This window comes from Carassius gibelio, chromosome B10 (assembly GCF_023724105.1).
Source record: "Carassius gibelio isolate Cgi1373 ecotype wild population from Czech Republic chromosome B10, carGib1.2-hapl.c, whole genome shotgun sequence".
Classification (NCBI taxonomy): Eukaryota; Metazoa; Chordata; class Actinopteri; order Cypriniformes; family Cyprinidae; genus Carassius; species Carassius gibelio.
The window spans coordinates 23,810,089-23,838,083 of NC_068405.1; the positions used below are offsets into that span (position 1 = coordinate 23,810,089).

Sequence of the window (27,995 nt, forward strand, 5' to 3'; positions counted from 1 at the left end):
CACACACACACACACACACACACACACACACACACACACACACACACACACACACACACACACACACACACACACACACACAGACAGTTGTCCTGCAGGTGTCAGCGTGTGTCTGATCACCGCGTGAATCACGGATAGCCTGGTCGCGATGACGCTGTCGTGTTATCGCGAGATTTCAATGAATGTCGTTATTTCAAAGATGGCGGCAGAAGCGGGATCTGTGCCCGAGAGAGACACAGCAGAAGGGTGAGAATCAATAAAAACATGCTTTAATCAGGATAAACATTAATATTTAGTGATTAGAGACGTGATCAGATCGACACTGTACAGCTGTGATATTAATAGTTCGCTAAGGGTTTTTTCGATCTCCCTCTGTTTAAGTTAATATCGTGTCTGTGTGCTGCTGGATCGGTTTGTTTCTCTGTGATGTGCGGTTCTATTAATTTGATGTTTACATAATGATATTGTTTAATGTATTCTATCTTGATTTGACCTTATTTACCGTTAAGGTCCTTGCTAAAATAAATAAATAATAAAAAAATCGTTCATTATGTTCTCTTTGTGGGTTCGTATGATGTGTGTGTGTGTGTGTGTGTGTGTGTGTGTATATATATATATATATATATATATATATATATATATATATATATATTAGCTCTGTCAAATGATTAATGCATACAAAATAGAAGTTTTTGTTTGCAAAATATATACGTGTGTGTTGTGTATATTTATTATCCATACGTAAATGTAGACGGTATATTTTTTTAGTTACTTACATTTATTTATACATCTATATTTATTCATACAATTTAAATACAAATAAATGCATTTAATTTATAAAAATATTTTTCTGAAATATACATGCATGTGTGTGTATTTATACACACAAAATAAATATACACAACACACACATATATTATGTAAACAACTTTTATTTTGGATGCGATTGATAATATGAGATATTAAACCTACAAGACATGATCAGTAACTTAATCCTAATGGTTAGGATTAAGTTACTGATCATGTCTTGTAGGTTTAATATCTCATATTGTCACGTGTGTTTTTGCAGAGATGCATCATTTGGAGATCTGACCACAAACATGGAGACGGAGTCATCGAGTGGAAAAGAGACTATGGTATGGCATTTCTCACATGATGAATCATATTCAGCATAAAATCAAACCTCATGATTTACTTTATTAACAAATATTATGCTCTTATTGTGAATGATTTATAAGTGGGTTTATCTTCTTTAAATGTTTATGTAATGGTTATATTGTTCTATAAAAAATAATGATTTTTATGTTTTTACTATAATTATGTATTATACAGGTACATTTAAATATTTTTGTATATTTTAAATTAGCTTTTATTTTTATTTACGTAGTAAATTAATATTTTGAATTAGCCGTTTTACTTTTCATTTACTTCTTTGTTATATGTAATTTGTTTTTATATGTTTGTGTTTAGCTTTAAGTTTTATTTCTATTTTAATTTATTAAACTTATTTATTTTGATTAGTTGTCAAAGAAACATTTGTAATTTTTTATTTAAATTTTTGTATCTAATCTAATATTTATATTATTTGTTTAATCGCTATTCCAGTTAATTGCATAGTTTTATTTAGTTTATTTTTTAGTTAATAATTATTTTTAGTTAAAATAATGCTTCAGCTTAATCCTTTATCATAATCCATTCTCTTTACATAAGTATAACATTTTGTGAATAAAAAGTCCTAATATGTTTTTAAATACTCATGAATCAAGTTAGCCGCAACGCGTCGTTGCACAAATGTGTTGTTTTTACATTTTAAAGCCATTTGAATTAAGGCTTTGATATATTTTAACACCACTCAAGTGCCTTGGATTTATGAGTGTTTTGATGATACAAAAAAATCCTGCATCCAAAGAGCACCGATTTATGGATTTTTAGAGTTATTTTTTCCCCATAATTTTTAATGTCCTAATTATGGTTGGGAATCGTTAGAAATGTTCCTATTCCGGTTCCATCAAAATAATTTAACAACTATTAAAAAATAATGGTACGGTAAAATGCACGATACTCAACTACTCAATGCTCGGTACTGTTTATTACTTACTGTTACCTTAATTTAAATGTTGGAAATATCAAAATTCAACAAATCACAGTACACAGATCTTCATAAGTAGGGTTGGGTATTGTCAGGAATTTTACGGTTCCGGTTCCATTTAAATGAACTATTATTATCTTTTTTACTGTTGTACCTTCACTGAATGTAGTGTTGCTGGAAGTTAGTGATTCATTTTGAGTAATGCTAGTCCATCAATCAGCATGTGCTTCAAAGCTGATGTCTTTTACACTACAAATAACATTTAGCTTTTCAAGCAGGAATAAGCTGGTTGGCCACTTAACGAGACACTTGTTCATTTCTTTAAATTAATGAAATATAAACTGTTAAACTTCTAACCATGTATACACACACTCCATAAAGCCCCTGTTTTACAAATTATAATGCAGTCAGGAGATTGTGTGATTAAATGAGTGGTTTACACAATTTGAAACATTTGAAATGCATGAAAATAATTCTTTTTCTATCACTTTGTTTATCACTCTTGAAATGACCTGTACACTCAATAATCTAACCCTCATGCATACATAAGGGAAGGCGTGGCCTAGTGGTTAGTGGTTTGACTCCTAACCCTGAGGTTGGGAAAAGTCCTAATATTTTGTTTCTATGTCCCTGGGATCACTTGGAAAGATGTCAGATGGCTTGAGAATGTGCTGTTTTGTGTTGAGATTCAGTATAGTGTCTGTGTGTGTGCTCAGGACACGGCGGGGGACAGTTCGGAGGCGGCGGACGCACAGACAGGGTCTGGAGATGATGAGAACGGCCGTCAGCTCGGGGAAGTGGAGCTGCAGTGTGCTCTGTGCATGAAGTGGTTCACGGCGGACACGTTCAGCATCGACACGGCGTACGTTTGTGTCCTGACGCAGATGGACGGGTGTCTCACATGCATGTTCTTACTCTGACCCTTTCTTCTTTCCTGCAGAAATTGCCTGCCGTTCGTCACCAATTATGTGTTTCACTGCAATGTGTGTCACCACAGCGGAAACACCTACTTTTTGAGGAAACAAGCGAGTGAGTGGATCAGTTTGACTTGCTTTTGGATGCTGCTGTTTGAATTGTTACGTAGCTGTTATGCAGTGTGTAATAGGGCTGGACGATCTGGAGAAAAAAAATCCATTTTTTGGCGGGTAAAAATTTAGTTTTAAAAAGAAAATTTCAAATTTGTTGTGCTTGTTTATAAGGCTGTGCAATTTTGCCCCAATTTTGTAATTTAAATAAATATTGCTTTGATATTATTATTATTATTATTTCCCCCGATCCTATTTAGTATTAATATTATTATTGTTGTAATTAATATAATTACTGCTAGTTGTTTTTCTTTAATATTAATGTTATTATTAATGGAAATTACTTCGTAAAAACAAATATTTTATTACAAGAAATGAAATCATAATAATATTCATAATGAGAGTAATTTTAGTTTGTTACAAATGTAAAATTAAAATACTTGAATTTAAATCCATCTTAATTTCTTTCATTTTCAAACATTTAACCTTTTATTTTTTATAATAACCATGATAATAATATAATTATTAATGTTGTAATTGTTTCTCAATTGATTGTTAGAATTACTAAATAAAAAAAGGAAATATTTATTTTGCGATTATTTTAGTTTACATTACAACTCGTTATGATACTAATATATGTCTGTCTTAATTTCTTAATTTTTAAATGTTAAACCATCAAACTTTATTATTACTGTGATAATTGCTTATTTATGATAAAAAGTGCTAAATAAAAGCAAAAAATATTTTGAAATTAAAAATAAAAATAATTTTTTTGTTTACAACTGTTACAATACCAATATTTATGTCTTCATTTCTTTATCACACTTTTATTATTATTGATTACAATAATAATAATAATAAATATTATAATTGTTATAATTAATCAAATGTAAAAGATTACTTAATTTAAAAAAAAATACTTGAAAAAATTTATGTTTACACTAAAAAATTTAGTTTTATTGAGATTGTGTAGCTCCAGTATCTGTATTGCATTCATCACAGCGTCTATCCACAGATCTGAAGGAGATGTGTCTCACTGCTTTGGCAAATCTGACCTGGAAGTCCAGAACTCAAGAGGAGCATCCCAAAACTATGTTCTCTAAAGATAAGGTACGCTTTCCGCTGTAGTTAAGTGAGTGCAGTGCCATGTGTTTCATGTGTGCTTTCAGTCGTGTTATTTGTTCTCTTGTGAAGGACATCATACCTTTCATTGACAAATACTGGGAGTGCATGACGACCCGTCAGAGGCCCGGCAAACTCACATGGCCTAATAATATCGTCAAGACTATGGTGAGTCATTTGAAGTCACTTGAAGGTTTATGGAGCTTTAGAAATGCTGACTCTTGTTGTTTGGACTCAGAGTAAAGAGCGTGATGTGTTCCTGGTGAAAGAACATCCAGACCCCGGCAGTAAAGACCCTGAAGAGGACTATCCCAAGTTCGGCTTGCTCGATCAGGTGCGACTTTATAGAGATCAGATCATGTGATCACAATGCTTCAGAATCACACACAAGTTCTTAATGTCGTGAAAATCTGACTTGCTCTTTTTTTGTGCACCCTCAGATTCCAGATTTTCAAATAGTTGTATCTCGGACTAATATTTTGAGATCCTAACAAACCTTGTGGAAAGATTATTTATTCAACCTTCAGATGATTTAGAAATCTGAAGTATCCCATTCAATTAAACCTGAAATCTTGAAATAAAAATGTATTCCAGTAATCTGCTTTAATTACAACTGCGTAAAATCATTTATTACGTTGTATTTTGCAATTTTGAACATGCCCAGTTTTTCACTGTATTTATCTTAAGACTTTTGTTCTAGCACGTTCTGTGTTTGGTTTTCCTCAGGATCTGGCCAATATTGGACCGTCGTATGACAACCAGAAGCAGATGACGGCTATCACGGGCTCTGCAGGGTTAAATGGTAAAACTCCACTCTAAACTCCAGAAATGATTAAAGCTGTATATTTGATCCCAATGCTTAGGGAGTGTCTTTAAAGCTGTGCGTTGTATTCCAGGTGGATCGACTTTTTCAGGTGAATATGGAGCGTTTCACGTGTGGAAGACTGATGTTTGGTGCTCCTGTAACTTCTCCTTTGTTTTGCATTGACTTGCTTGGGCTCATCTGCTCGATCTGCAGCACTAATTCATGTTTCTGTGTGCTTGCGCCCCCTCTTTACCCTCTCAGACACTGAAATCTAACCGTCATGGCTTTTGGCATGTATGAGTGGACTGAGGAGTATTGCTTTGACGCTTAATGGTGTTTGTCAAACGCTGTGGCCTTTAGATTGAACTCGATCCCTGGGCTGCTCTGCTGCAAGCGTTTGGGCTTTAGGTTGATCTTGGATGAATCCGGCCGAGGTTTGAAGCTCTGTTTCTGTCACAGGTGGGCTTCCTCCAGCTGCTACGGGTAAAGGCCGAGGAGCCAAACGCAAACAACAGCAGCAACAGGATGCAGCCGCGGCTGGAGCGGCCAAGAGAACACGCAGGTACCACAACAAACGCATATTCAACTCATTATGAAATGAAAATCCAATCTATTTTGTAAATGCATTTTATTGATCTGGTTGTGAATTATTCATTTGTGCATGTTTAGTTGTTTTTTTTTGGAAACTGTGATGTTTAAACACAGTGTCATTCACTGCCAACTTGAAATCTTTTTTGAGGGTGATGTCCACATATCGAAATTCAATCTGTCCAAAAATTTTTTTTCTGTTTTGATCCGTTATTCTTGAATGTAAGTCATAAAACAGAAAAAAAAGATAATGATTTAATCATTCTCCTCACGTGAACCTTTACTTCAACAGGTAACAAACAAACAAAAAAGCTTTATTTTTACATTTGTTTTTAAAAATGTAAACAAAGCTTTTTAAATATTTCTAAAATATTAGATTTTTTTAAATATACAGATGTCCTTGTAGAAGTTTTTTTTGTTGTTGCAAAAATGTAAAAAAAAATTTGTAGAATGTATAATTTGATTAAAAATGATAATTTAAAATTCTGTAAAACACTTAACATTAAGATTCTATTTGATTCTTTTTTTTTTTTTTACATTTATTAATGTTAGGTAATTTAATAAATTACATTTACAAATACATTATTAAAATCAAAAGATGTATCTGTTAATATTATTTAATAGACCTGAGCTAACATGCGCTAACAACGAACAACCAACGCTGTATTTTTATTGCCTTATGTTAACCAATAATAATAAATACTGTAACAAATGTATTTCTCATTGTTTGTTAAAGCATTCAATATTGGATACTTTTTTTAAAGTGTTGCCAAATTTTTTTTTTTTTTTTCGCCCAATTTTTGGCCAATACTTCTTCCATTAAATCCCCAAATGAAGTAATTTAGAACAAAAGACATTTAGTTCAATTTTTTTACTTGTATTATGATATCTGATTGTGTTTTATCCTTTTATTTATTTATTTATAATTTATTTTACATGCTAACATAGAAATTAGGACCTTTTAGAATTTAAAAACCATTAAATTAGTATAATTATCTTTTTTTTCTGTTTTATGACTTACATTCAAGAATAACGGCTAACATAGAAATTAGGACATTTTAGAATTTAAAAACCATTAAATTAGTATAATTAAAAATGTAATGTCTTAAATATTTGAACAAAAAATGTGAAATACTTAAAACCGCTAGTTAATTTCAAAATTTATGAATACATCATTATAATCAAAATATGTATCTGTTAATATTATTTAATCAACTTGAATTAACATCTAATAATGAACGGTGCTTTTTCACCCAATTCCCCAAAATAAGTCATTTAGAACAAAAATCATGTAGGTAAATTATACCTGATTGTGTTTTATAGATCTGATGAAATATCCTAAGATACTGACGTGGCATTAAATGAATATATACTCCTGCTGTATAGATCTGATTGTGCTTAGCTCTGGTTTAGTGATCCGCTGTTCTCAGCGCAGCGCCTGCCACCTCATGGTTATCCTCTCGAGCACCCCTTCAATAAAGACGGGTACCGCTACATCCTAGCCGAACCGGATCCCCACGCTCCCGACCCGGAAAAACTGGAGCTGGACTGCTGGGCCGGGAAGCCCATCCCTGGAGACCTGTACCGCGCGTGTCTGTACGAGAGAGTGCTGCTGGCGCTGCATGACCGAGGTACAGGTGTCATCCATAACATCTGACATACAGAGGCGGCCAGTATGATAAGAATAATCACAGAATAATCATAACCAATGCAGATTTATTTAAGAGGTAATGACACAGATCTATTCTAGAAAAGGGGCGGGGAACAGCAGCTCATTTGCATTTAAAGAGACAGGCACCAAAAACTGCTTCCACTCAAAATAGGCATTTCTGTGCTGAAACTTTACAGACACATTCTGGGGACTTTATATTACATAATGTAAAAAGTGGCAATATAATATGTCACCTTTAACAGAAGTTATACAACAAAAGATATAAATAACCGACTTAAAACCATTATTTAGCTAGTGTTCTTATCATTTTGGCCACCTCTGTAGATAAACCTCCTGCTCAATTGCTTACTGCATCCTTATCTCAATTTCAGCTCCGCAGCTAAAGATTTCAGATGACCGCTTGACGGTGACCGGAGAGAAGGGTTACTCGATGGTCCGAGCGTCTCATGGGGTCAGAAAGGGCACGTGGTATTTTGAGGTCATTGTGGATGAGATGCCACCGGACACCGCGGCTCGACTGGGCTGGTCACAGCCTTTAGGTCAGTCCTGTAACAGCACTGCTAACACTTACAGAAGCGTCCGTGTATTTACAGCATCCGTCATGTGTCTCTCATCTCAGGAAACCTTCAAGCTCCTCTGGGTTATGATAAGTTCAGCTACTCGTGGCGCAGTAAGAAAGGAACACGCTTCCATCAGTCCATGGGAAAGCATTACTCTGACGGATACGGACAGGGCGACGTCTTGGGCTTCTACATTGAGCTTCCAGACGGCACCGAAACCGCTAAGGCTCTGCCTGACACATACAAGGACAAAGTATGAGCACATTAAATCTTTTTTTTTTATTTGACCTTCAGATGAAAATGCGATTTAACTTGCGATTAACTAAAAGGAATAGCTCACCCAAACATGAAAGTTTACCATCCTAGATCTAGCTGAGTTTGTGTCTTCATAAGATTTGTAGAAATGTAGCATTGCATCAGTGTCTCATCAATGGATGCTCTGTAGTGAATGGGTGCCGTCAGAATGAGAGTCCAAACAGCTGATAAAAACATCACAATAATTCACAGCACTCCAGTCCATCAGTTAATGTCTTTTGAGTGTATTTTTATGTGAGAATCTTTCACAGCAGGAAGCGTTATTATGGATTATGTTCGGTAAATAATTTAATGATGGATTTGTTTCTTACAAACACACAGCTTTTGGGTTCTCCAGATGTTAACTGATGGATTGGAGTGATGGAATGGATTTCTTTTAAATGTTTTTTATCAGCTGTTATGAGTCTCATAATGACGGCACCCATTCACTGCAGAGGATAAATTTATATATACAACTCTGTGTTGGTTAATAAATAAATTTATTAATCAAACTGCTAAAAAATCTTTATTTTAAGTTTCATTTTTCTGCTAAATGGAAACTTACATTTGTTTTTTTGTAAAATGTGCATTTTGTTCATCAATAATTTACATGGTAATTAGTAGTTAAACGGACAGAGCCCCACGGTTCGACATACATGTGATCCGCGGATTAATTGCAAACTTGAAACATAATAGAGTGAAAGATTATAAATTGTACGTGTTTATACGTGTGAGCAATTTTAAACCATTCCAACCAAAAGGGATCTCTATTTGTTACTCGTGCAGTGTGAACACTGAACTGAATCCTCAGAACACACACATACACAACAAATTTTGACAACACACCGATCTCGACAATAATTCTGGTAAAGGAATAAAAGGTGAATGAAAACAGCTGAGAAAGAAACTAGATCTATATCATTATATTGGATCTGTGCTTCAGCTCTTAAAGTGACAGCAGCCTATAAATAACTGCTGCTGTCATTAAATGCTTATCAAACAACAAAACACTTTGTCAATGATCTATAATTTATAGAGTGACCACTTTGCAGTGTTATTTTACCCCAATTATAAAATTTTTGTACCAGAATAACAGTAACTTTGTTCTGTTTTGTTTGGCTATGCTTGTAATTTCTGCATTTGTTTTTATTTACTCGTTTCTTTAATAATGTTTGTACTTTCTTAGTTAGGCTAGTAGTTTTTCTGCAGTGTTATCCAAGAAGTACTTGGCTTTAAGTTATAAATGGGAAGCAAAGTTACATTTGAAATAGTTTTTTATTTTCTTGCTGATCCAAAAACCGTGAGATTTGTGATCCATTGAGCCGTTAATAATAATGTTAATTTTTCTCCAAGGCGCTGATCAAATTCAAAAGCTACTTGTACTTTGAAGAGAAAGATTACGTGGATAAGGCCGAGAAGAGTTTAAAACCCACCAGCTCCAGTCGAGTGAGTGTTTCACTGCACTATATTCATGCTCACATGGTTATTTGATTGTGATGTCCTCACTAATGCATGATTTTTGTTCAGATTATATTTTTTAAGAACGGAGTGAATCAAGGTGTGGCCTACGAGGATCTGTTTGAGGGCATGTATTACCCCGCCATATCCCTCTACAAGAGCTGCACGGTACGTGAAAACCGTCTGAAAGTTGTGTTTTATTTTATGGGAGTAAATCTAGGTAGGTACTAGGATCTAATATGCTGTTTTGCACCGTATAATGCTTTTAATCACCCACAACCACTCATGCACATACTACCGTTCCCAAGTTTAGGGGATGTTTTTAATCAAAAGTGTCATTTAATGTAACATTAAATGTGCTCAGCTGTATTTTCAGCATCATTCCTCCAGTCTTTCAGTGTCACATGTAGAGCTGAAACAACGAATCGATTTAATCGATTAAAATCGATTATTAAAATAGTTGTCAACTAATTTAGTAATCGATTCGTCGCTAAATAAATTTTATTTGCCATAAGCGGCTCATTTCGTGCATATTTCAAATCTGCGGTGACCAAAGTGTGGCAGTAATGAGCCACCGGAGGTTTTACTCAGCCAGTACAGCAGGTGAAGTAGCGAATAGCCAATAGCTGGCCTCGTTTTATGTCACGTGCTTCCCGAACAGCGTCTCTGCAGCATTCAGCGGGAAGTGGGAGTACTTTACTTTGAGCCTTCAAAATGAAGAGTAACCTGTAAACTCTGCACTACTGAACTGTTTAAGGGGCCGTTCACATATCGTGTCTTTTGCGTGCTCAAGTTCGTTATTTCCTATGTAGGCGCGCAGTATGCACTCTCATAATGGAAGCGACGCGGTCGCGACACGCACGCGGTGCGATGCGCCCGTTTTTCCAGGCGCGTCCACACCGCATCCATTTATCCTTTGCTGAAATTTCCGGGTCTTCATGGAGAGGGCACGTCATGGAGAGAGCACGTCATGGTTGCTTAGCAAAGGCAGACGCCTCAGGGGCGCTTCTGCCCGAGCGCTTTGGAAACAAGGAGAAAGCGGCGCGACTACTTTTCCCCTTTTTTTGGTGCGATATGTGAACGGCCCCTAAGAATTTTATTTGTGCAGATTCTCCAGTACAAGGTTGTTTGCAAATGTTTAGTCGTAAAAGCTGATAACATTGCTTTTTAACAGTTAACATTTAAAGCTTTACAAACATGTTATGTGATCAGTTTGTCGTTTACCAGTTCATAATTCAGACTTGCAGCCTAATTATGACTGAATGAGAGAGGTAAATGTTTGAGTATATTTAAAATGCACTTCTAAGTATTCACTGCTCTTTTTCACACAGCAGGTTTTTTGTGTGTGTCCCAATTTTTTTTTTTCTGGACAACCTTCTGATGGATTTTACTTTAAATTGTGAGTTCCATTCAGGTTTCATGCCACTGGCACTTTTTTTTCGAAGGATTGTTTACAATTTCACAGCATAAGCTATAAAGCTTTTTCCCAGTAAATAATAAAATACAATGCACTGCAATTTTATTCTGTTTTTCCTTATACTTCGTGAAAATATGTTCTCAAAGATTCCTTAAGCTTTGTTTGGGATGTTAAACTACTTTAGGAGCTCTAAGGACTGCCATGGTGAAAACAATATTTGAAATCTCCTTGTGAATTTTGCTAGAGTATGGGTCAGTGTTTTGATTGCAGAAGAGTTCGACAAAGGATTACTAACATAATAAAACAACTCCAGGTATATTTTTGATGAGGATATGACAATGCAAAATGGTTAAAATCTCTTAAAAATCTATGCTGAATGATAAAGACCCTTTATTAATAATTTACTTGGGGAAAAAATGGAAAAAAATAAAATATAAGTACATAAACCGATTAATCGATTAATCGTAAAAATAATCGACAGATTAATCGATTATCAAAATAATCGTTAGTTGCAGCCCTAGTCACATGATCTTCAGAAATCATTCAGATATGCTGAGAAACATTTCTGATTATTATCAGTTTTGAAAACGGTTTATTTTTGTGTAAACTGATACATTTCTCAGGATTATTTAATGAACAGAAAGTTTAAAAGAACAGCATCTTTTGTAACATTATACATGTCTTCACTGTCACTTTTTTGAATGCATCCTTGCTCAATTTTAAAATTAAAATATTGAAAAAATCGTACTAATCTCAAGCTTTTGAACACTAGTATAGGTACACATTTTTTCTTCTTTGTGCTAAGCTGAATTAGTTTGAGCGCTCAGGTGTTTATCAAAGAGTTTGTCTGTATACTCTGTCCGTACACTAGATGGTGCAGTTATGAAAGAGTTAAGATGATGATGATTATGTCACACATCTGAACTGAAATGAGTGGATGCTGTTTCCTCTTTCCAGGTGTCTGTTAATTTTGGACCTCACTTCAAATACCCACCGAAAGACATCAAGTATCAGCCGGTGAGTGCCAAATACAACATTATTTTTAAACTTGAATACTTTTCCTGTTACCATAGTTCTTGATATGTTCATGTTGGAGATATTTCTGTTATAGCTGATGTTTTGTGCCCATTAAATCATGACTGATACAGAGACTTAAGTCATTGTACTCCCCATTATAATTAAAGGCTTTGGCTCAGCCCTTGATTCCAGAGAAGACATTAATGCTATGTGTGACGTAGTATTAATGCATACAGGAGATTCATGGGAACTGGCTGGGAGGGCCTCGTTTTTGTTTTGCTTAAATCTTTTTGTAAAAGAATAAATCGCTGTGCATTCCGGTGTCATGAAATATATAATGTTGTTTAAATATTGACTATAATAAGCTTTTACATATGTATTTTCTGTTTTAATTTTAATTGAGTTATTTTGTTGTTTAATTTTTCATTTTATTTGTATTTATGTATTAGTTTTTTGTTTGTTTTAATGTCTATATAGTTTTATTCAATTTTGTTTAGCTTTTCATTTGAGTAAATCACGGTAAACTAAATGTTCCAACAACTAGCTGAAATAAAATTGTTAAAATGTTTTTAGTTTTTTTAATTAAAAAAATCAATGTATTTTATTTGTAATTTTTATTAGGTATTGTTTTAGCCTAAACATTTTTTTTATTATTATTATTATATTTTTTTTTGTAAATAAAGTGAAACTAAAAAAAAAAATGTTAAAGGTTGCTTTGGGAACTGCCTAAAATATAATATATATTTTTTGTTGGTTTATACTTATCATTTTTATTATTGTTATTATTTTTATTTACATTTTATTTCAGTAAAAAAACATTTATGGTTTTAGTTTTTATTAACTATAATAAATGTGTATATATCTGCATTTAAATCAAAATGATATAATAATAAAAAAAAATAGAATTATATTTTTAGTGAAAAGCAGTATAGGAAAGCGTGCATTGATATTTACAACTGTTTTACTCTCTTTTTCTTTCTGCTTTAGAATTCAAATTTTCTTGCCAACAATAAATGTTGAATTTGAAAAGCATCACCCTTCATAAGCCATTTTATATCAATATTTTGCATTTAATCACAACATATTTGAGCTATATTGTCTGATATGAGTTTCTGCTTTATGTAGAGTTGAAGTACAACAGTCTGTGATGTTTTGAGCTGTTATCCATGATTGCATCATCGAGTGTGTGTTGTATATCATCAGATGAGTGACATGGGTTGGGCTGCTGTGACTGAACACACACTGGCTGATTTGCTGTACCATGTGGAGACAGAAGTAGATGGGCGACGGAGCCCCCCATGGGAGGGTTAAATCCATGCCAAATCCACCACCCATAAGGCTGAAAACAGGTTTTCATGTACCATTCTCAATAGTACACAGCATTTTCTGTTATGTATTAAATCATTTGGTTACACTCATATTCTGCCATTGTTTTCTATGCAGCATTCAAAATGACTTTTTCATAAGTCAGCTTGCATTTCTCATATTTTGGTTTTTATTTAATGAAACCTCACTCTGCACCAGATTGTGATGTTTATAGATGAATCCGACTGAATGTGAACCTGTTGAAGCCTGATGTTCGGTTTTGTGTGTTGTGCTGTGTGTTTAACAGTGTTCTCAGATGCCATGGGTTTCCATTCATGGTTTTTATCAGCTGTTTATTTGTTAATTGATTTGTTGTCATTCAGATAGATGTAAAATATGATTGTTTTTTTTTTTTAGAAACCATGTTTTATACACAATCTTGTTTTAATAAAGTAATCTAAATGGTAAACATTTGCTCATTGATTTTGTCTTTTATCTACAAATTGAGCATATAAAATAAATCTGTTTTTTTTTTTTTTTTTGCAATATGAAAGCATGAAAAAAGTCATTAGCACACTGATTTAGTATTTTATTTATAAATTGAGCATATAAGACAATAAATCAGTTTTTTGTTTGTAATATAAAAGCAGAAAAAAGACATTTGCAAACTGATTTTTTTTCTTTTTTTCTTTTATTTAAAAATTGAGCATGTCAAATATAAATCAGATTTTTATGGAATATGAAAGCATTAAAAAATACATTTGCACACTGATTTAGAATTTTATTTATAAATTGAGCATATAAAACAAATCAGTTTTTTGTTTGTTATATAAAAGCATGAAAAAAGACATTTGCAGACTGATTTAGTCTTTTATTTATAAACTGAGCATATAAAACAATAAATCGTTTTTTTGTTTTTCATATAAAAGCAGAAAAAAGACATTTGCAAACTGATTTTGTCTATCTAAAAATTGAGCATGTCAAATATAAATCTGATTTTTTTGTAATATAAAAGCATGAAAACATACATTTGCACACTGATTTAAAATTTTATTTAAAAATTGAGCTTATAAAACATAAATCAGTTTTTTTTGTAGTATAAAAGCATGAAAAAAAGACATTTGCAAACTGATTTTGTCTTTTATTTACAAACTGCGAGTATAAAACATTGAGTAGCGGGGTTTTTTTGGTCTTATGAAAACTTGAGAAAAGTACTCAAACCCTGTAGACTGTAGGGTTTGTAATACAGTAAATACAAGTCTTTTCAATAAGCACTGCCACTTTAAACAACCTCTACAGTGAGGAAGCCATCTGTCTTTTACATGAATCAGGAATTATGAAGATGAAAGGACGGTGTTTTGTTTTGTCCTCTTCTGCAGAAGTCATTCAGAATCCTGGCTGGATAAGGAGCGATATATGGGATCAGCTGACTGCCCCCTGTGCTACAACAATGGAAATACAAAGGAGACATTTTTTTACTTTTATTATTGTGAATTATATTTGTCAATGGCATTAATATTCAATGTTATAAACTGAAGAAAAAAAATTGACAACATAGCTGAGAATCTTCACCATATTTGGCATGACATTCCTTTTTAAGAGCTATTTGTGGAGCTATAAATATCATATGACAAAAGTTACTGGAATTTTGCAACAGGTGGGAGTTATTTAAATACAAAAGTGTAAGTTGTAGCCTAAATAACAGAATATTATATTAATCAAAGCAGTATTTTTTGTTAACTGTGGCTTTTGCAAAGTCAGAATTGTAAGATATAAACTCAGATTTATATCTCAGAATTAATAAGAATTGTGACTTAGCTCACATTTCTTACTTTTTTCTTGCAATCAAATCAAAGTTTATTTATAGAGCACTTTTTTTAAAACAAGAATTGTTCACTAAAGTGCTGTACAAGCACAAAGCTAAAATAACAGATATTAACGCTAACAAAACACATAAAACAGCTCTTACACTGAGTTGAATGCCAGATATTAAAAATATGTTTTAAGACTGGATTTAAAAACAGCAAGTATCATTTAGGGGCAAGTTATTCCAGAGATTTGGAGCTGCGAAAGCAAAAGCCCAGTCACCCCTGCTTTTGGTCAAGGTACAACCAAGATTGATGGATCATGCGGTTGTATTAAATCAGAAAGGTCAAGGTCAAGATAAAAGCATGTATGACCCTTTCAAAATCATTAAAAGACAATAAAGACTTGACTCCTGATAATTTCCTCAACTGGAAAATAAAATAAGGTCCTAGAATAGAACCCTGAGGGACACCACACCAGAGAGAGATGCAGAGAATGACACAAAATCTCCCAAGGCGAACTGAGAAACTTCCGTCACATAGATAAGATCTAAACCACTCCAGCGCAGTTCCCCAAACTCCAATGTAACGCTCCAACCGAGAAATCTAGGTGTTATGGTCTACAGTGTCGAAAGCAGCCTTAAGATCCAGTTTCTGTGCTGTGGAGGGATTTAAAACCAGACTAAAACACTTGCAGCAAACCATGTTGACTTAAAAAGTATCGTAATTGATTAAAACAACCTTCTCTTATATTTTGGAAAGGAACGGAAGTTTTAAGATAGGTCTAAAATTATCAAGAATCAAGGTCTCCAAATTTGATTTCTTAATCAATGGTTCCACTATTGCATGTTTAAAATTTTTAGAGGTACAACTGAGGCAAGATTACTGTTTATGATTTCCTAAATTTTCGGTCCAAGGGTTTCAAAAACATTCTTATAAAATCAAGAAGGAATGATATCTATTAAGCAGGTAGCTGGTTTCTTTTTAGCTAAAATGTCTCTCAAAAAGGAAAGAGACAACTGGTCAAAAACAGCAGAGCAGATAATGGTGAATGATGAATCAAAAAGTACTTAAACTTTTCCATTTTAACAGTCTTTTGATTTTTGGCAGCAAAGTTCCTTGATTATTACGGCGCAATGAGAGTATAGTTCCTAGCCATATCAGTTTAGAAAATGGTAACTTTTCATTGTTCGTCGGTCTTAGTACACGATGTAAGTACAGAAGATTCAAGTTTTAAACAGGAAAAATATTGAAACTCTTTGGTCATTTTTGAGCGAGATGCTAACGGTGATCTATGATCTATGATCTATGCTAAGCTAAGCTAAAAGTGCTACATCCAAACCCGGAGATCAGCTGAATGGATTTGAAAACAGTAAAACACAACTGTTTAACTCTAGGGGAGTTAGAAAATGAGCTTATTTGAAAAAAAAAGTGGAGTGTTCCTTTAACTCCTCAGTACATGAGCAATTGCGGGTTTATAAATCATAATTCTGACTTGCGACTTTTTATCTCACAATTCATATTTTCCTTCTCAGAATTTAGAGAACTGCAAGATGTAAGGTTGTTGTGTCATGAATTTGACAATGACCTTTGAATATTCAGTATAATACAACATTTTCATAAATTGTGACTGTTTAACTCACAATTCAGCCTTTTTTCCAAACAATTTACTTTCTATCTTACAATTCTTACTTTTTCTCGCAGTTGCGAGTTTGTATCTTTAAATTCTTAGAATTATGAGAATTTTTTTTTTAATTAGTTAAAAAATGGGCAACTAATTTTTTTGAACCTTTTGGCTTCCATAACTTTTTTTCTTTCAATCTGATCAAAATTTTGTTTGGATATAGCTCAGTCGGACCGATTGAGGTATTCAGATGAAGTCCTTTTAATCAAATTACTAGCCCGCTATTTGTGTGCATGTAAACATAGCTAGTTTGAGTGTAATAAAGTGCAGAATTGTCATTTGAAATGGCTCCTTACACGTCTCTTGAAGATTCGGTTCAGCAGCCGGTGTCGGTGTCCGCCGCATTCATTAGGACTCCGATTGATGAGTTGAGTCTCTGAGCTGGTCTTTCGGATCAAAACGCTGCGGTCCAGATCTGGTGTTCTTGTTCCTCGTGGCCCGAACACATTCAGGTCTTTGAAGCACTCGGTCTCTATCATCTAAATTGATTGTATAAAAGCATATATGTCACCACAAACCAGTTGTAAGAGTAAATCTTTTTAAACTGGGATTTATACATCATCTGAAAGTTGAATAAATAAGCTTTCAATTGATATATGGTTTGTTAGGAGGACAATATTTGACAGAGAGATTTGAAAAACTGGAATCTGAGGGTGCAAAAAAATCTAAATAATGAGAAAATCATCTTTAAAGTTGTCCTAATTAAGTTCTCAGCAATTCATATTACTAATCAAAAATTAAGTTTTGATATATTTACAGTAGGAAATTTACTAAATATCTTCATGGAACATGAGATTTACTTAATTTACTAATGATTTTTGGCATTACATTTTGAGCCATACAACATATTGATGACTATTGCTACAAATATACCCCAGAGATTTAAGATTGCTTTTGTACTCCAGGGACACATATAAAAAGTTGAGCATAAATTGTCCTTCTTACTCTGATGTTTCTTCCTTACCTCATTCTGCCAGGGCACTGTCACGCTTCCCGTGTTAAACTTGCTATAGAAATGCTGATCGACCTCATCGAGGCTCACTCCTTTAACGGTGGAGAACTGATCGATGTCCAGGACGTCTGCGCAGTAAACGGCTCTCGGCTGGTGGAGAGAATAACATCACATGATTGTTTGACTTTATTGACTTTGTTGACTTTATTATCGTAATATTTCAACTTTATTTTGAAACATTTCGACTTAATTCTCGTAATATTTCGACTTTAATCTCTTAATATTTCGACTTTATTTTCGTAGTAGGCCTATCATGACTTTATTCTCGAAACATTTAGACTTCATTCTCGTAATATTTTTACTTTATTCTCAAAGTATTTCGACTTTAATCTCATAGTATTTACTTTATTCTCGAAATATTTAGACTTTAATCTCGTAATATTTCAACTTTCCTCTTGTAATATTTCGACTTTATTCTCGTGGTAGGCCTATTACGACTTTATTCTCAAAACATTTTGACTTTAGTCTCTTAATATTTCGACTTTATTCTCAAAGTATTTTGACTTTATTCTCGAAACATTTCAACTTTATTCTCATATTATTTCGACTTTATTCTTGTAATATTTCAACTTTATTCTCGAAATATTTCAACTTTATTCTCGTATTATTTCGACTTTATTCTTGTAATATTTCGACTTTATTCTCGAAACATTTCGACTTTTTCTCGTAATATTTAAACTTTATTCTCATAATATTTAAACTTTATTCTTGTAATATTTCCACTTTATTCTCGTAATAATTCCACTATATTCTCGAAATATTTCGACTTTATTCTCATATTATTTCGATTTTATTCTCGTATTATTTCGACTTTATTCTTGTAATATTTCGACTTTATTCTCGAAACATTTCGACTTTATTCTTGTAATATTTCAACTTTATTCTCATAATGTTTCGACTTTATTCTTGTAATATTTCCACTTTATTCTTGCAATATTATGGCTTTAATCTCGTAATCTTAAATTTTTATTTTTTTCAATGATGCTCTAAAACGCTATCGTAGTAAAGACATTTATAATGTTACAAAAAATTTCTATTTCAGTTAAATGCCGTTCTTTTTTAAATTTTATAATCATTGAAGAATCGTGAATACTAAAATGTATCAATTTCGAAAAGATATGAAGCAGCACAGCTGTGTTAACATTAATAATAATCAGAAAGGTCACTCACGTCGGGAACAAAGGGTGGCGTCATCATTCCTGCCTCAAGTCTCGTAAAATTGATGTCCTTAAAGAACGCGTGACCTTTGATGACCTCTGATCCTCGTTCGGATTTGCAGCCCAATCGCTCCTTTGTGTTTTTAGCCAGGAGCTAAATCATAAAACAATCTGAAATATTTATAGTATTCTTTTTAAATAGAAAGTAAGACCTAATCAGACCGAGATTTAGATTAGATCAGATCAGATCAGTGAAAACAGAGGAGGATTGTACTGATTCAACAGTGCATAAAATGCAGCCTCACGCTTTTACAGATGCTTGTGGTGTCCTCGTCAAACTTCTTCCCGTAATTTTCGATCATCTCCAGAACTCGCCTTTCCATCTCCTTTCTCGGCTGTCGTTCCTTATATTTGCGGAACGGAGGATTTCCATCCGTCATTTCGTAAATTAGACACCCGAGTCCCCACCAGTCCACACTTACTCCATATGGTGTGTTTATAATGACTTCTGGTGCTAAAGATGTCAAAAATAAGTAAAAAAATATTTTGCATGAAGAAAATTAATTAAAATGTAGGACAAATAAGATTGTTTTTTTATTATAATTATTATTGTGACATTATTTTAATGATAATTTGCTAATAGTTATCATTAACTTAATGGCATGCAAATCTTGATGGTCCTAAAAATAGATTTATTTTTGCAAGAAACAATATTTTATGTTCAGCAAGGATGCATTAAATTGATAAAAAGAAGTGGCAGTAATGACATTTACAGTGATACAAAAGATTCAATCTCAAATCATTGCTGTTCTTTTGAACTTTCTATTCATCAAATAATCCGGAAAAATACAATGTATCAAAATATTGTGCAGCACATCTGTTTTCAACATTAATAATAATCAGAAATGTTTCCTGAGCAGCAAATCAGCATATTACAGTGATTTCTGAAGAATCATGTGACACTGAAGACTGGAGGAATGATGATGAAAATTCTGCTTAATATCACAAAAATAAATACAATTTTAACCTGTTTATTGTTATTTGAAATTGTAAAAATAATATTTTACTTTATCACTCTTTTACTGTATTTTTATCAAATGAATGCAGCATTAGTGAGCAGTAGTGCAAAAATATATCCTATAGATTTTTTTTTTTTGTGTGTGTAAAGTATAATTTACTAAGATGATTTTCATACCCATATATCCGGCTGTTCCCACTCTGCCCTTCACAAGTTTTTCTTCTGGCAAGATTACAGCTAGTCCTAAATCAGAGATCCGAATATGACCTGTCAGAAAACAGATAGCAAAATTATGATTAACACCACATCATCTAACAAGTAAAAAAATAAATTATTTAAGTTTTTTCTTTTATCTTTCTAGGTTAAGATATATTTCCCTGATCTAGAATTCCAAAGGTGCTAATAACAGCTCTATACAACGCGTGGCGAATAAAAAGTCATTATTTTAGTTTTCTTTGCATTTCCTTGGGCTCATTTAATAAAGTTCTTACTATGTTTCTGGTCCTTCACTCTTAAAAATAAAAGTGCTTCACGATGCTACAGAAGAACCTTTTTGTCTAAATGGTTCCATAAAGAACCTTTAACACCTGAAGAATCTTTCTGTTTCATAAAATCTTCTTTGTGGCAAAAGAAGGTTTTTCAGATTGTAAAAAGATAAGAAAGAGATGGTTCTTTAAAGAACCTTTGACTGAATGGTTCTTTGAGGATCCAAAAATGGCTATTCTATGCCATCGCTTGAAGAACCTTTTGAAGCACCTTTATTTTTAAGAGTGTTGAACATGATCGCTGTCTATGGAGGGTAAAAAAACCTAAAAAATATCTTCATTTACATTCTAAAGATGAACAAGGGTCTTAAAGGGTTGGAACGACATGAGGCTGAGTAATTAATGACAGAATTCTCATTTTTGGGTGAGCTTAATTTAACTATGAAAGCCTGTTTGTTAGTATTTCAATAATTGCCTGAATTTATATCTAACAATCTTTGATATGTTATTTTGATATGTTTTTCTTTTGATTTAGAATTGTGAGTAATTTGACTTACTATTGCTTCAAAAACTAAAACTAAATCAGAATTGCGAGATAAAAAGCAATTACCTTTTTACCTTCTTTAATTTAATTTGTGATTAGATAAAAATGGCAGTTATCTTTTTTATTTGATATTCCTTGTTGGAAACAGTTCCATACTTAATGTCACCAACATTTGGCAAAGACCCTTCAATATTTAAGCACAAAAACACACACTTGATCTCATGCAACAACATTTACTTACGACTTTTTTAAGTCATTTTTTAAGTCATTGTATTAAAAAGTCTGATCGTAATTTTATGCAACAGGTTTATAAGGTCAAACGACAACAAATGTTCAAGCTGACATTCCCTGTAGTGCTTGCATTTCCTCATTTTTGATAGTGAATATCATTTCGGAGAAATGTTTCCTGGTTGATTATGCCAAAAATAGAAAGTTAATGGAAATGTTAGACACTGAAGGGAATGTTACAAAGCTGGAATGGGCAGGAAACGTCTTTTTGTTTTTATGGGGAAGTTTACATACCATTATCATCCAGCAGAATGTTTTCTGGCTTTAAATCTCTGATAGAAACAAAACAAAACCTAATTATGAGACAGCCTCTATCTGTTTGAGTTCTTCCTCACAGGTAGTTTTCTAGAAACTCTGTCAACTGTGTCCTGTGCATTAACCTACCTATAAACAATGGACTCTTTATGAAGATGGCTCAAGCCGCACAGGATCTCAGCAGCGTAAAACTGTACACTTTCTTTTTTGAGTCCCGCGGTGCCCATGTTATAGATGTGATACCTCAGGTCTCCTCCGTTCATCAGCGTCAGCACCAGACAAAGAGCCTGTTTCGTCTCGTAAGCGTATGCTAAACTGACCTGACACATCCAGATAAACACACACACAGCAAAACAATAAAAAAACAGCTCCTAGTTCATTACCAAATACATACAGGAGACCAAAAATAACAAAACATAAAAGAATTCAATAGATATTAGATATATTAGGTCAATTGATATACAGACAGAAACTTATTTATTGAACTGTAATGTGTGTGTGTGTGTGTGTGTGTATATATATATATATATATATATATATATATATATATATATATACACACAAACACACACACACACACATTTATAGTCTTCATTCTTAATGAATATATATACTATATATTATATATTTTTATATGTCTACATTCTTTTATGTCTATATTTTTCATGCATACACTGTGTAAGTTACAATACAATTAAAATAAATGTAAAAGCTACATGAAATAGCTGTATGTAAAGTAATTTTTATAGCAACTTCTGTATAAATGTTTTGAAGATATTTATAAAATCTGCTTTCTGTCTTTGATCTGGGAGCTAAATCTGACCTGAACCTGTTTTGTGAGATTCAACGGAGCTGAAATTGTCATTAAAGCATAAACATTTACGTCAAAAACATGAGACTTGGTTACTGATAATAATCAGAAATCTCACCACAAATCTGCTGTTGACTCGTTCTAGAATCTGTTTCTCGTTGAGGGCCATGGCTTCTCCTCTCTGCTTCTTAATACGCTTCTTCTCCAGTTTCTTACAGGCGTACATTTTCCCTGATGCTCGGGACTGATACGCACACACCTGGAACCAGAGGCGTCACATTACGCTGTTCTCTTTATTTCCATTATAAGCTTCTGTGGGTATGATTATCTTCTCCACTGTAAAAGAATTGGTCTCACCTCTCCAAACCCACCCTTTCCCAAAACACGGTACTCTCGAAATAAATCTCGGGTGATCGGACGTCTGCAGGGATTAAAAGAAATATCAAAGTCTGTTCAAAGCATTTCCTGAAGGACACAGCATTGCTCGTGATGCTTTAATGATGAATAGCTAATGATGAAAAATAACAATTTGCTGAAAGTTTACTTAAGACATCCAAGTTAGTTTCTTCATCAGATTTGGAGAAATGTAGCATTGCATCAGTGTATCATCAATGGATGCTCTGCAGTGAATGGGTGCCGTCAGAAAGAGAGTCCAAACAGCTGATAAAAACATCACAATAATCCACACCACTCCAGTCTATCAGTTAACATCTTGTGAAGACAAAAGAAGAAACAAATCCATCATGAAGATGTTTTTAGCTTCTGGCTAAAATATAAGTCCATAATCAATAATATCACTTCCTGCTGTGAAAAAAACCATCTCCCGTTGTCTTTCACATTAAAATCCTCCCACAGATTTGTTTAGAGCTGTTTTGGCTTGTAAACTGTTCTTGATATGTGCAGATTTCTCTCCTGATTCAGAAAAGATTCGTTTTTCACTGGTTTACGCATTATTATGGATTATAGACTCTCCTTTCAGCCGGAAGTGATGATCTGAAGTAAAAAAAAATGTCTTGATGGATTTGTTTCAGCGTTTGTCTTTACAAGACATTAACTGATGGACTTGAGTGGTGTGGATTACTTGTGGATTTTTGTGATGTTTTTATCAGCTGTTTGGACTCTCATTCTGACGGCACCCATTCACTGCAGAGCATCCATTGATGAGACACTGATGCAATGCTACATTTCTCCAAATCTGATGAAGAAACAAACTCATCCTAATCTTATGGTCTGAGGCTGAGCACATTTTCAGCAAATGTTCATTTTTAGGTGAACTGTTCCTTTAAAAGGATCCACACTAACCTCTCAACCATCTTCCACTGCAGGAATCGGTCAAAATACATGCTTTTGAGGTACTCCGCAAATGGAGCTCCACTCAGATACTCATGAAGTGCCCTGCAAGATCAAAACACGTTACATCAATGCTCACAGACACACATGTACAGATGCATTGACAACCAAACTTGAGGAACTGACTTTTGGCAGCTGCTGAATATATTTTCACTGCACTTCTCAAGTTCCCAGTCTACAATGGCACGCACCCTAGAGGACTAAAAACACATACATGAGCGTGAAAACACCTTCCTTCAGGTGGAACACTCATCTTTTCTTGTAGTTAAGACAAGTTAGTGATGTTTTCTGCAATAAATGCAATTTTAAGTTTTGATTATCAGATTGGAAAATAGGTGAAAGGAATAAATGAATGTTTAAAAACCTGTGAGGTCAGATATTTGTTGATGAGTTCTTTTCCAAAGTTTTTTCTCTTGTCATCCGGTGTCACCTCATATTCGGCCTGAAAGAGAAAAAACAAACAAATTGTATTTCACAAAATGTAAAATAGATAATCCAGCTCACGTAAATGTTCATATACACTGATATCAATTTGATGCATGATTCTTTTTCACTCAGAAATTGCAAGTCAATTTCACAAATAATTACAAATAAATGGCAAGCAGCATGTTGTTTCAAATGTGTAACAGATGGACTGAGTAATATTAATTAACTTTATGTACTAACTATATTGTTAGGGTTAGAATTAGGGTTTGGCTTAGAGTTATTTGCATGCAATTATGCACAATTGTATAATAAATATATATAATGTTTTTTTTTTTTTGCCATACATTGCGATTGAATTTGAACTGCAACATAAAGATTTTATTCAATTCTCCAGTTGTTTATTTTAATATTGCATGCCGTTCAATGCATTATTAGCTTCACATCAATTCAAGTCCATTTCAGAGGCCTGGTATAAGACAGAAGATCATACGGTTTGATCCAACAGGTCGATGCAATGCTGCAGATCAGATTTAGTTGCACAGAAAAGACGGAAGAGTTGATTTCCGATGGGCTGGTTGACACACAGACTGTAATAATCTCGCTCTGAAGGACAGAAAAGAACAATGATTTAATGCAATTAATCGCAAATATATTATTGCTGCTTAAAAACAACAATCAGGACATTATCTAACATTTATAATATTGATGTTTTCCCAAAATTATGGTGTATTTGTGACCCTGGAGCACAAAAGCAGTCTTAAGTCTCTGGGGTATATTTGTAACAATAGCCATCGATTCATTGTATGGGTCAAAATTATAGAATTTTCTTTTATGCCAAAATTCATTAGGATATTAAGTAAAGATCATGTTCCATGAAGATATTTTCCTACCGTAAATATATCAAAACTTAATTTTTTAATTTTAATATGCATTGCTAAGAATTCATTTGGACAACTTTAAAGATGTTTTTTCAATATTTAGATTTTTTGTGACCCTGGTTTTGTGGTCCAGGGTCCCATATGTGCACTGTATATAAACTGAACTGCAAATAATGAAATAACACTGTAATAACTAAACTTAAGCTTCTTCTCACCGATACTCATCTCCAGCTCTGTGCATTCGTTTATGTGCGGGAAACGCAGAAATTCCTTCCATTTTCGACTCCTTCCTTTACGGTTCCCACCATTGCCTTCTGCACAACAGATACCAAAAATACGTTCACAGCTGAATATAATATAAGAGGCAGCAAAGATCTTCTGATTCTAGTTCAAGGAATCAAATTCAGAATGATTTGTCTGTTATGTGTCGTTCCAAAATCATTCATGTTAAAAAAGACATTTAGATATCATGAAATAACACTGCATGTGTGTTTCCATGAAATATTCCAAATTAAAAAGGTACATTTAATGATTGGTTTTAATATGTATTTTATTCAGTCTGATTTAGATTACTTTAGCCATCCATAAAACACAAGAGAAACACAACAAAAATGCTTAAATAAAAAATAAAAAATATTTTTTTAATGTAATAAATTTATTTTAGGAAATAGTTTAGCCATCCATAATTGTGCTTTTCATATTTTATTATAGTATTATTATACTTAACTAACATTATTATTATACTTAACTAACATTATTGAGAATAAGATAATAATGAACTAAAACAAAATAAAATAAATGTACAATAAATACTATTACAATGTAAACATATGTGTGTATGAAAAAAAATGAAAATAAAACTTTAAATAAATTACTGTATTAAATAAAAACTATTTAGACTCATAAAGAAATAAATAAACATGAGAGAAACACATTATTTGTGATTATCGTTTATGTAATAATCTCTTTTAGAATACTTTAGCCATCCATAACTGTGCATCCTTCACATTTTTTAGAAATACCTAAATGACATCTACCTAAAAATAGATTCATGAATAATAATATTATTTATGTTTCTTATTCTAAGTACTTCAGAAGGTGACTTTTGGTGTTTTGGACCAGCAGTGCACTTATAGTCACTATAGAAATGTTTGTTTTGGAAACATAGTTGCTTTATTAATCACGTGTGTGTGTGTGTGTGTGTGTGTGTGTGTGTGTGTGTGTGTGTGTGTGTGTGTGTGTGTGTGTGTGTGTTCTGTTTGAATGACAGTTTGTTGACAGTAAAGCTGAAAAGAATCCACAGCATCCTCTACTATACGAGCTTGTGCTAAAAATAGCAGTGGGAATGAAGCTGTAGGAACTGTAGATATCAGATATGAGAAGACACCTTACAGACTCCTTCACCCCGACAATACTCTTCTCCACACAAACAACTACAGCTTTATTATGTGAGAAAGTGTTATCGACTTGTACCTGTTCACTCAAACAGTTAGTGCTGAAGAACTTTTTGTCTAAAGTTGACAAAACATGCAAATGAATCTATTTTTAGCGCACAGATTAGATGGATTGCTTACAGACGAAAGAAGTCAGACCTGTTTGTGATGCAAGGCCCGTATGACGTCAAAGGCATTGTGCGACTGGTTTTGTTTGAGGTCAAGAGTATCTCAGGTTAGAAGTGCAAGCTAAAATATGTTGAATGTGCCGTTTCTTTTGCTCAGAGGAATAGGGAACTAAACCGAATGCTGAAAAACATCACAGTTTATGGTTTTGAAGCGAACCTATGAGACATTAAACTTAAAACGTGCTTGTGTCGACATGTAATAAAAACAAAAAGATTTTAGGTTAGAGTTTATATGAATGTGAGGGAAAAGTCTTTTAGGTCCTTAACACTGTGATAAATGATTTCTGTGAAGTAAAACAAAGATTATTAAAGTACCATTTAAAAGAAAATACTGTTTTCTACTTCAAAATGTCTTAATTGAACGTGTTTCTTCTCATTTCTTTGTATATAAAAGTGAAATTTACTTGCAGTGTTTGAGTTTCATTTTATTATTTTTATCAAAATCTTGTCTTCTCTAGTTCATATGTAAAGAGCTGCAGTGTAAATGTATTTTTAAAAGCACTTATAGTTTCATAAAAGCATTGTAATTGTTAAATAATCAGCAGAATAGTGTTACACCGCAGCACATGTCTACTACCCAAAAGCATTTTGGCTACCCATAAAATGTTATTTTTACTTTTACTTTGATTTAAATTTGAATGAAAGATGTAAATAAAACAAAAAGTATCAGATATATTTTACAAGAAAATTCTATTTCAGTCTCTCTACTTCAAAATCTAATTTTTAATACAATGCGTTACTTGCTGTTTATTTGAAATTAATTGTGAAATGAACTATAATGTTTTTTGACTATATACAAACAAATTTGGTGTAGAAACAATTTGAGTAATTTTAGAAGTAAATTTCACAAACAGTTACAAGCAAAAAACACATGAAATCTTAAAAGTAAAAAACTAAAATAAGTGTTTTCTCATCAAACATTCTCTAATGATTTACTTTAAAAACATTTACAATATGTTAAATCTCATTCAAACATGTTATTATTCTGATGTACACTGTTCCTAAAAATCCATCTCTTAATCAGTTGTATAAATATTCTTACCTTCTCGTGCTTTTATAAGTGCACAGTTTGCCACCATCGACTCAATCTCCATCTCTGCAGCTGATGAAAGTCAACCAAACTGGGATTTCTGCATTTACCACAGATTTATTAAATTTTTTCCTAAAGTGCACTGAATTATTGCATACGTAGACATGCAATTATTCATGCACTCAGTTCTTCAGATAACTTAACATCCTCTGTGTGCTTTAATAGCATGCATGCTGTCAGACTGAAGCCTTCAGTGACAAGTGAAAAACTCAACTTTCT

At 33.2% G+C, this 27,995-nt stretch overlaps 2 protein-coding genes across 6 annotated transcripts; one reads left to right on the plus strand and one right to left on the minus strand.

The window, feature by feature from the left end:
• Positions 1-92: 92 nt before the first annotated feature.
• Positions 93-16,431, plus strand: LOC127966696 (set1/Ash2 histone methyltransferase complex subunit ASH2). Of its 4 annotated transcripts, XM_052567876.1 has the most exons (18): positions 93-246; positions 1,070-1,136; positions 2,806-2,951; positions 3,030-3,118; positions 4,130-4,224; positions 4,309-4,404; positions 4,475-4,570; positions 4,963-5,038; positions 5,115-5,150; positions 5,501-5,603; positions 7,043-7,260; positions 7,673-7,840; positions 7,921-8,114; positions 9,509-9,601; positions 9,683-9,781; positions 11,988-12,047; positions 13,251-13,396; positions 14,732-16,431. In XM_052567876.1, the coding sequence occupies exons 1-17, from the start codon at positions 149-151 to the stop codon at positions 13,356-13,358; spliced, it is 1,842 nt and encodes a 613-aa protein (XP_052423836.1). In that variant the 5' UTR covers positions 93-148; the 3' UTR covers positions 13,359-13,396; positions 14,732-16,431. The 4 variants fall into 4 exon arrangements, with proteins under 4 accessions (XP_052423836.1, XP_052423835.1, XP_052423837.1 ...); XM_052567875.1 differs by lacking the exon at positions 14,732-16,431 and having other exon boundaries at positions 13,251-13,821; XM_052567877.1 differs by lacking the exon at positions 14,732-16,431 and having other exon boundaries at positions 5,133-5,150; positions 13,251-13,821.
• Positions 14,041-27,914, minus strand: LOC127966697 (G protein-coupled receptor kinase 5-like). 2 transcript variants are annotated; one of them, XM_052567880.1, is made up of 16 exons: positions 27,729-27,914; positions 25,281-25,379; positions 24,678-24,790; positions 24,126-24,203; positions 23,888-23,961; positions 23,714-23,806; positions 22,769-22,832; positions 22,530-22,670; positions 21,730-21,920; positions 21,580-21,617; positions 20,206-20,295; positions 19,316-19,524; positions 19,024-19,164; positions 17,806-17,943; positions 17,138-17,320; positions 14,041-14,794 (listed from the first exon to the last, which is right to left on the minus strand). In XM_052567880.1, exons 1-16 carry the CDS (start codon positions 27,778-27,780, stop codon positions 14,735-14,737), a joined length of 1,764 nt encoding a protein of 587 aa, XP_052423840.1. In that variant the 5' UTR covers positions 27,781-27,914; the 3' UTR covers positions 14,041-14,734. The 2 variants fall into 2 exon arrangements, with proteins under 2 accessions (XP_052423840.1, XP_052423839.1); XM_052567879.1 differs by lacking the exons at positions 24,678-24,790; positions 25,281-25,379; positions 27,729-27,914 and having other exon boundaries at positions 14,041-14,789; positions 23,714-24,357.
• Between the last annotated feature and the right edge of the window lie 81 nt (positions 27,915-27,995).

Bases quoted from the DNA above. Each gene is read 5' to 3' on its own strand.
- LOC127966696 (XM_052567876.1), top strand. From the start codon at position 149: ATGACGCTGTCGTGTTATCGCGAGATTTCAATGAATGTCGTTATTTCA. The intron at 247-1,069 runs GTGAGAATCAAT...GTGTTTTTGCAG, and splicing joins GAGAGAGACACAGCAGAAGG to AGATGCATCATTTGGAGATC. The intron at 8,115-9,508 runs GTATGAGCACAT...TTTTTCTCCAAG, and splicing joins CTGACACATACAAGGACAAA to GCGCTGATCAAATTCAAAAG.
- LOC127966697 (XM_052567880.1), bottom strand. From the start codon at position 27,780: ATGGAGATTGAGTCGATGGTGGCAAACTGTGCACTTATAAAAGCACGA. The intron at 20,296-21,579 runs GTATGTAAACTT...GTTTTCTGACAG, and splicing joins CATTCTGCTGGATGATAATG to GTCATATTCGGATCTCTGAT. The intron at 17,321-17,805 runs GTAAGGAAGAAA...CAATCAATTTAG, and splicing joins CAGTGCCCTGGCAGAATGAG to ATGATAGAGACCGAGTGCTT.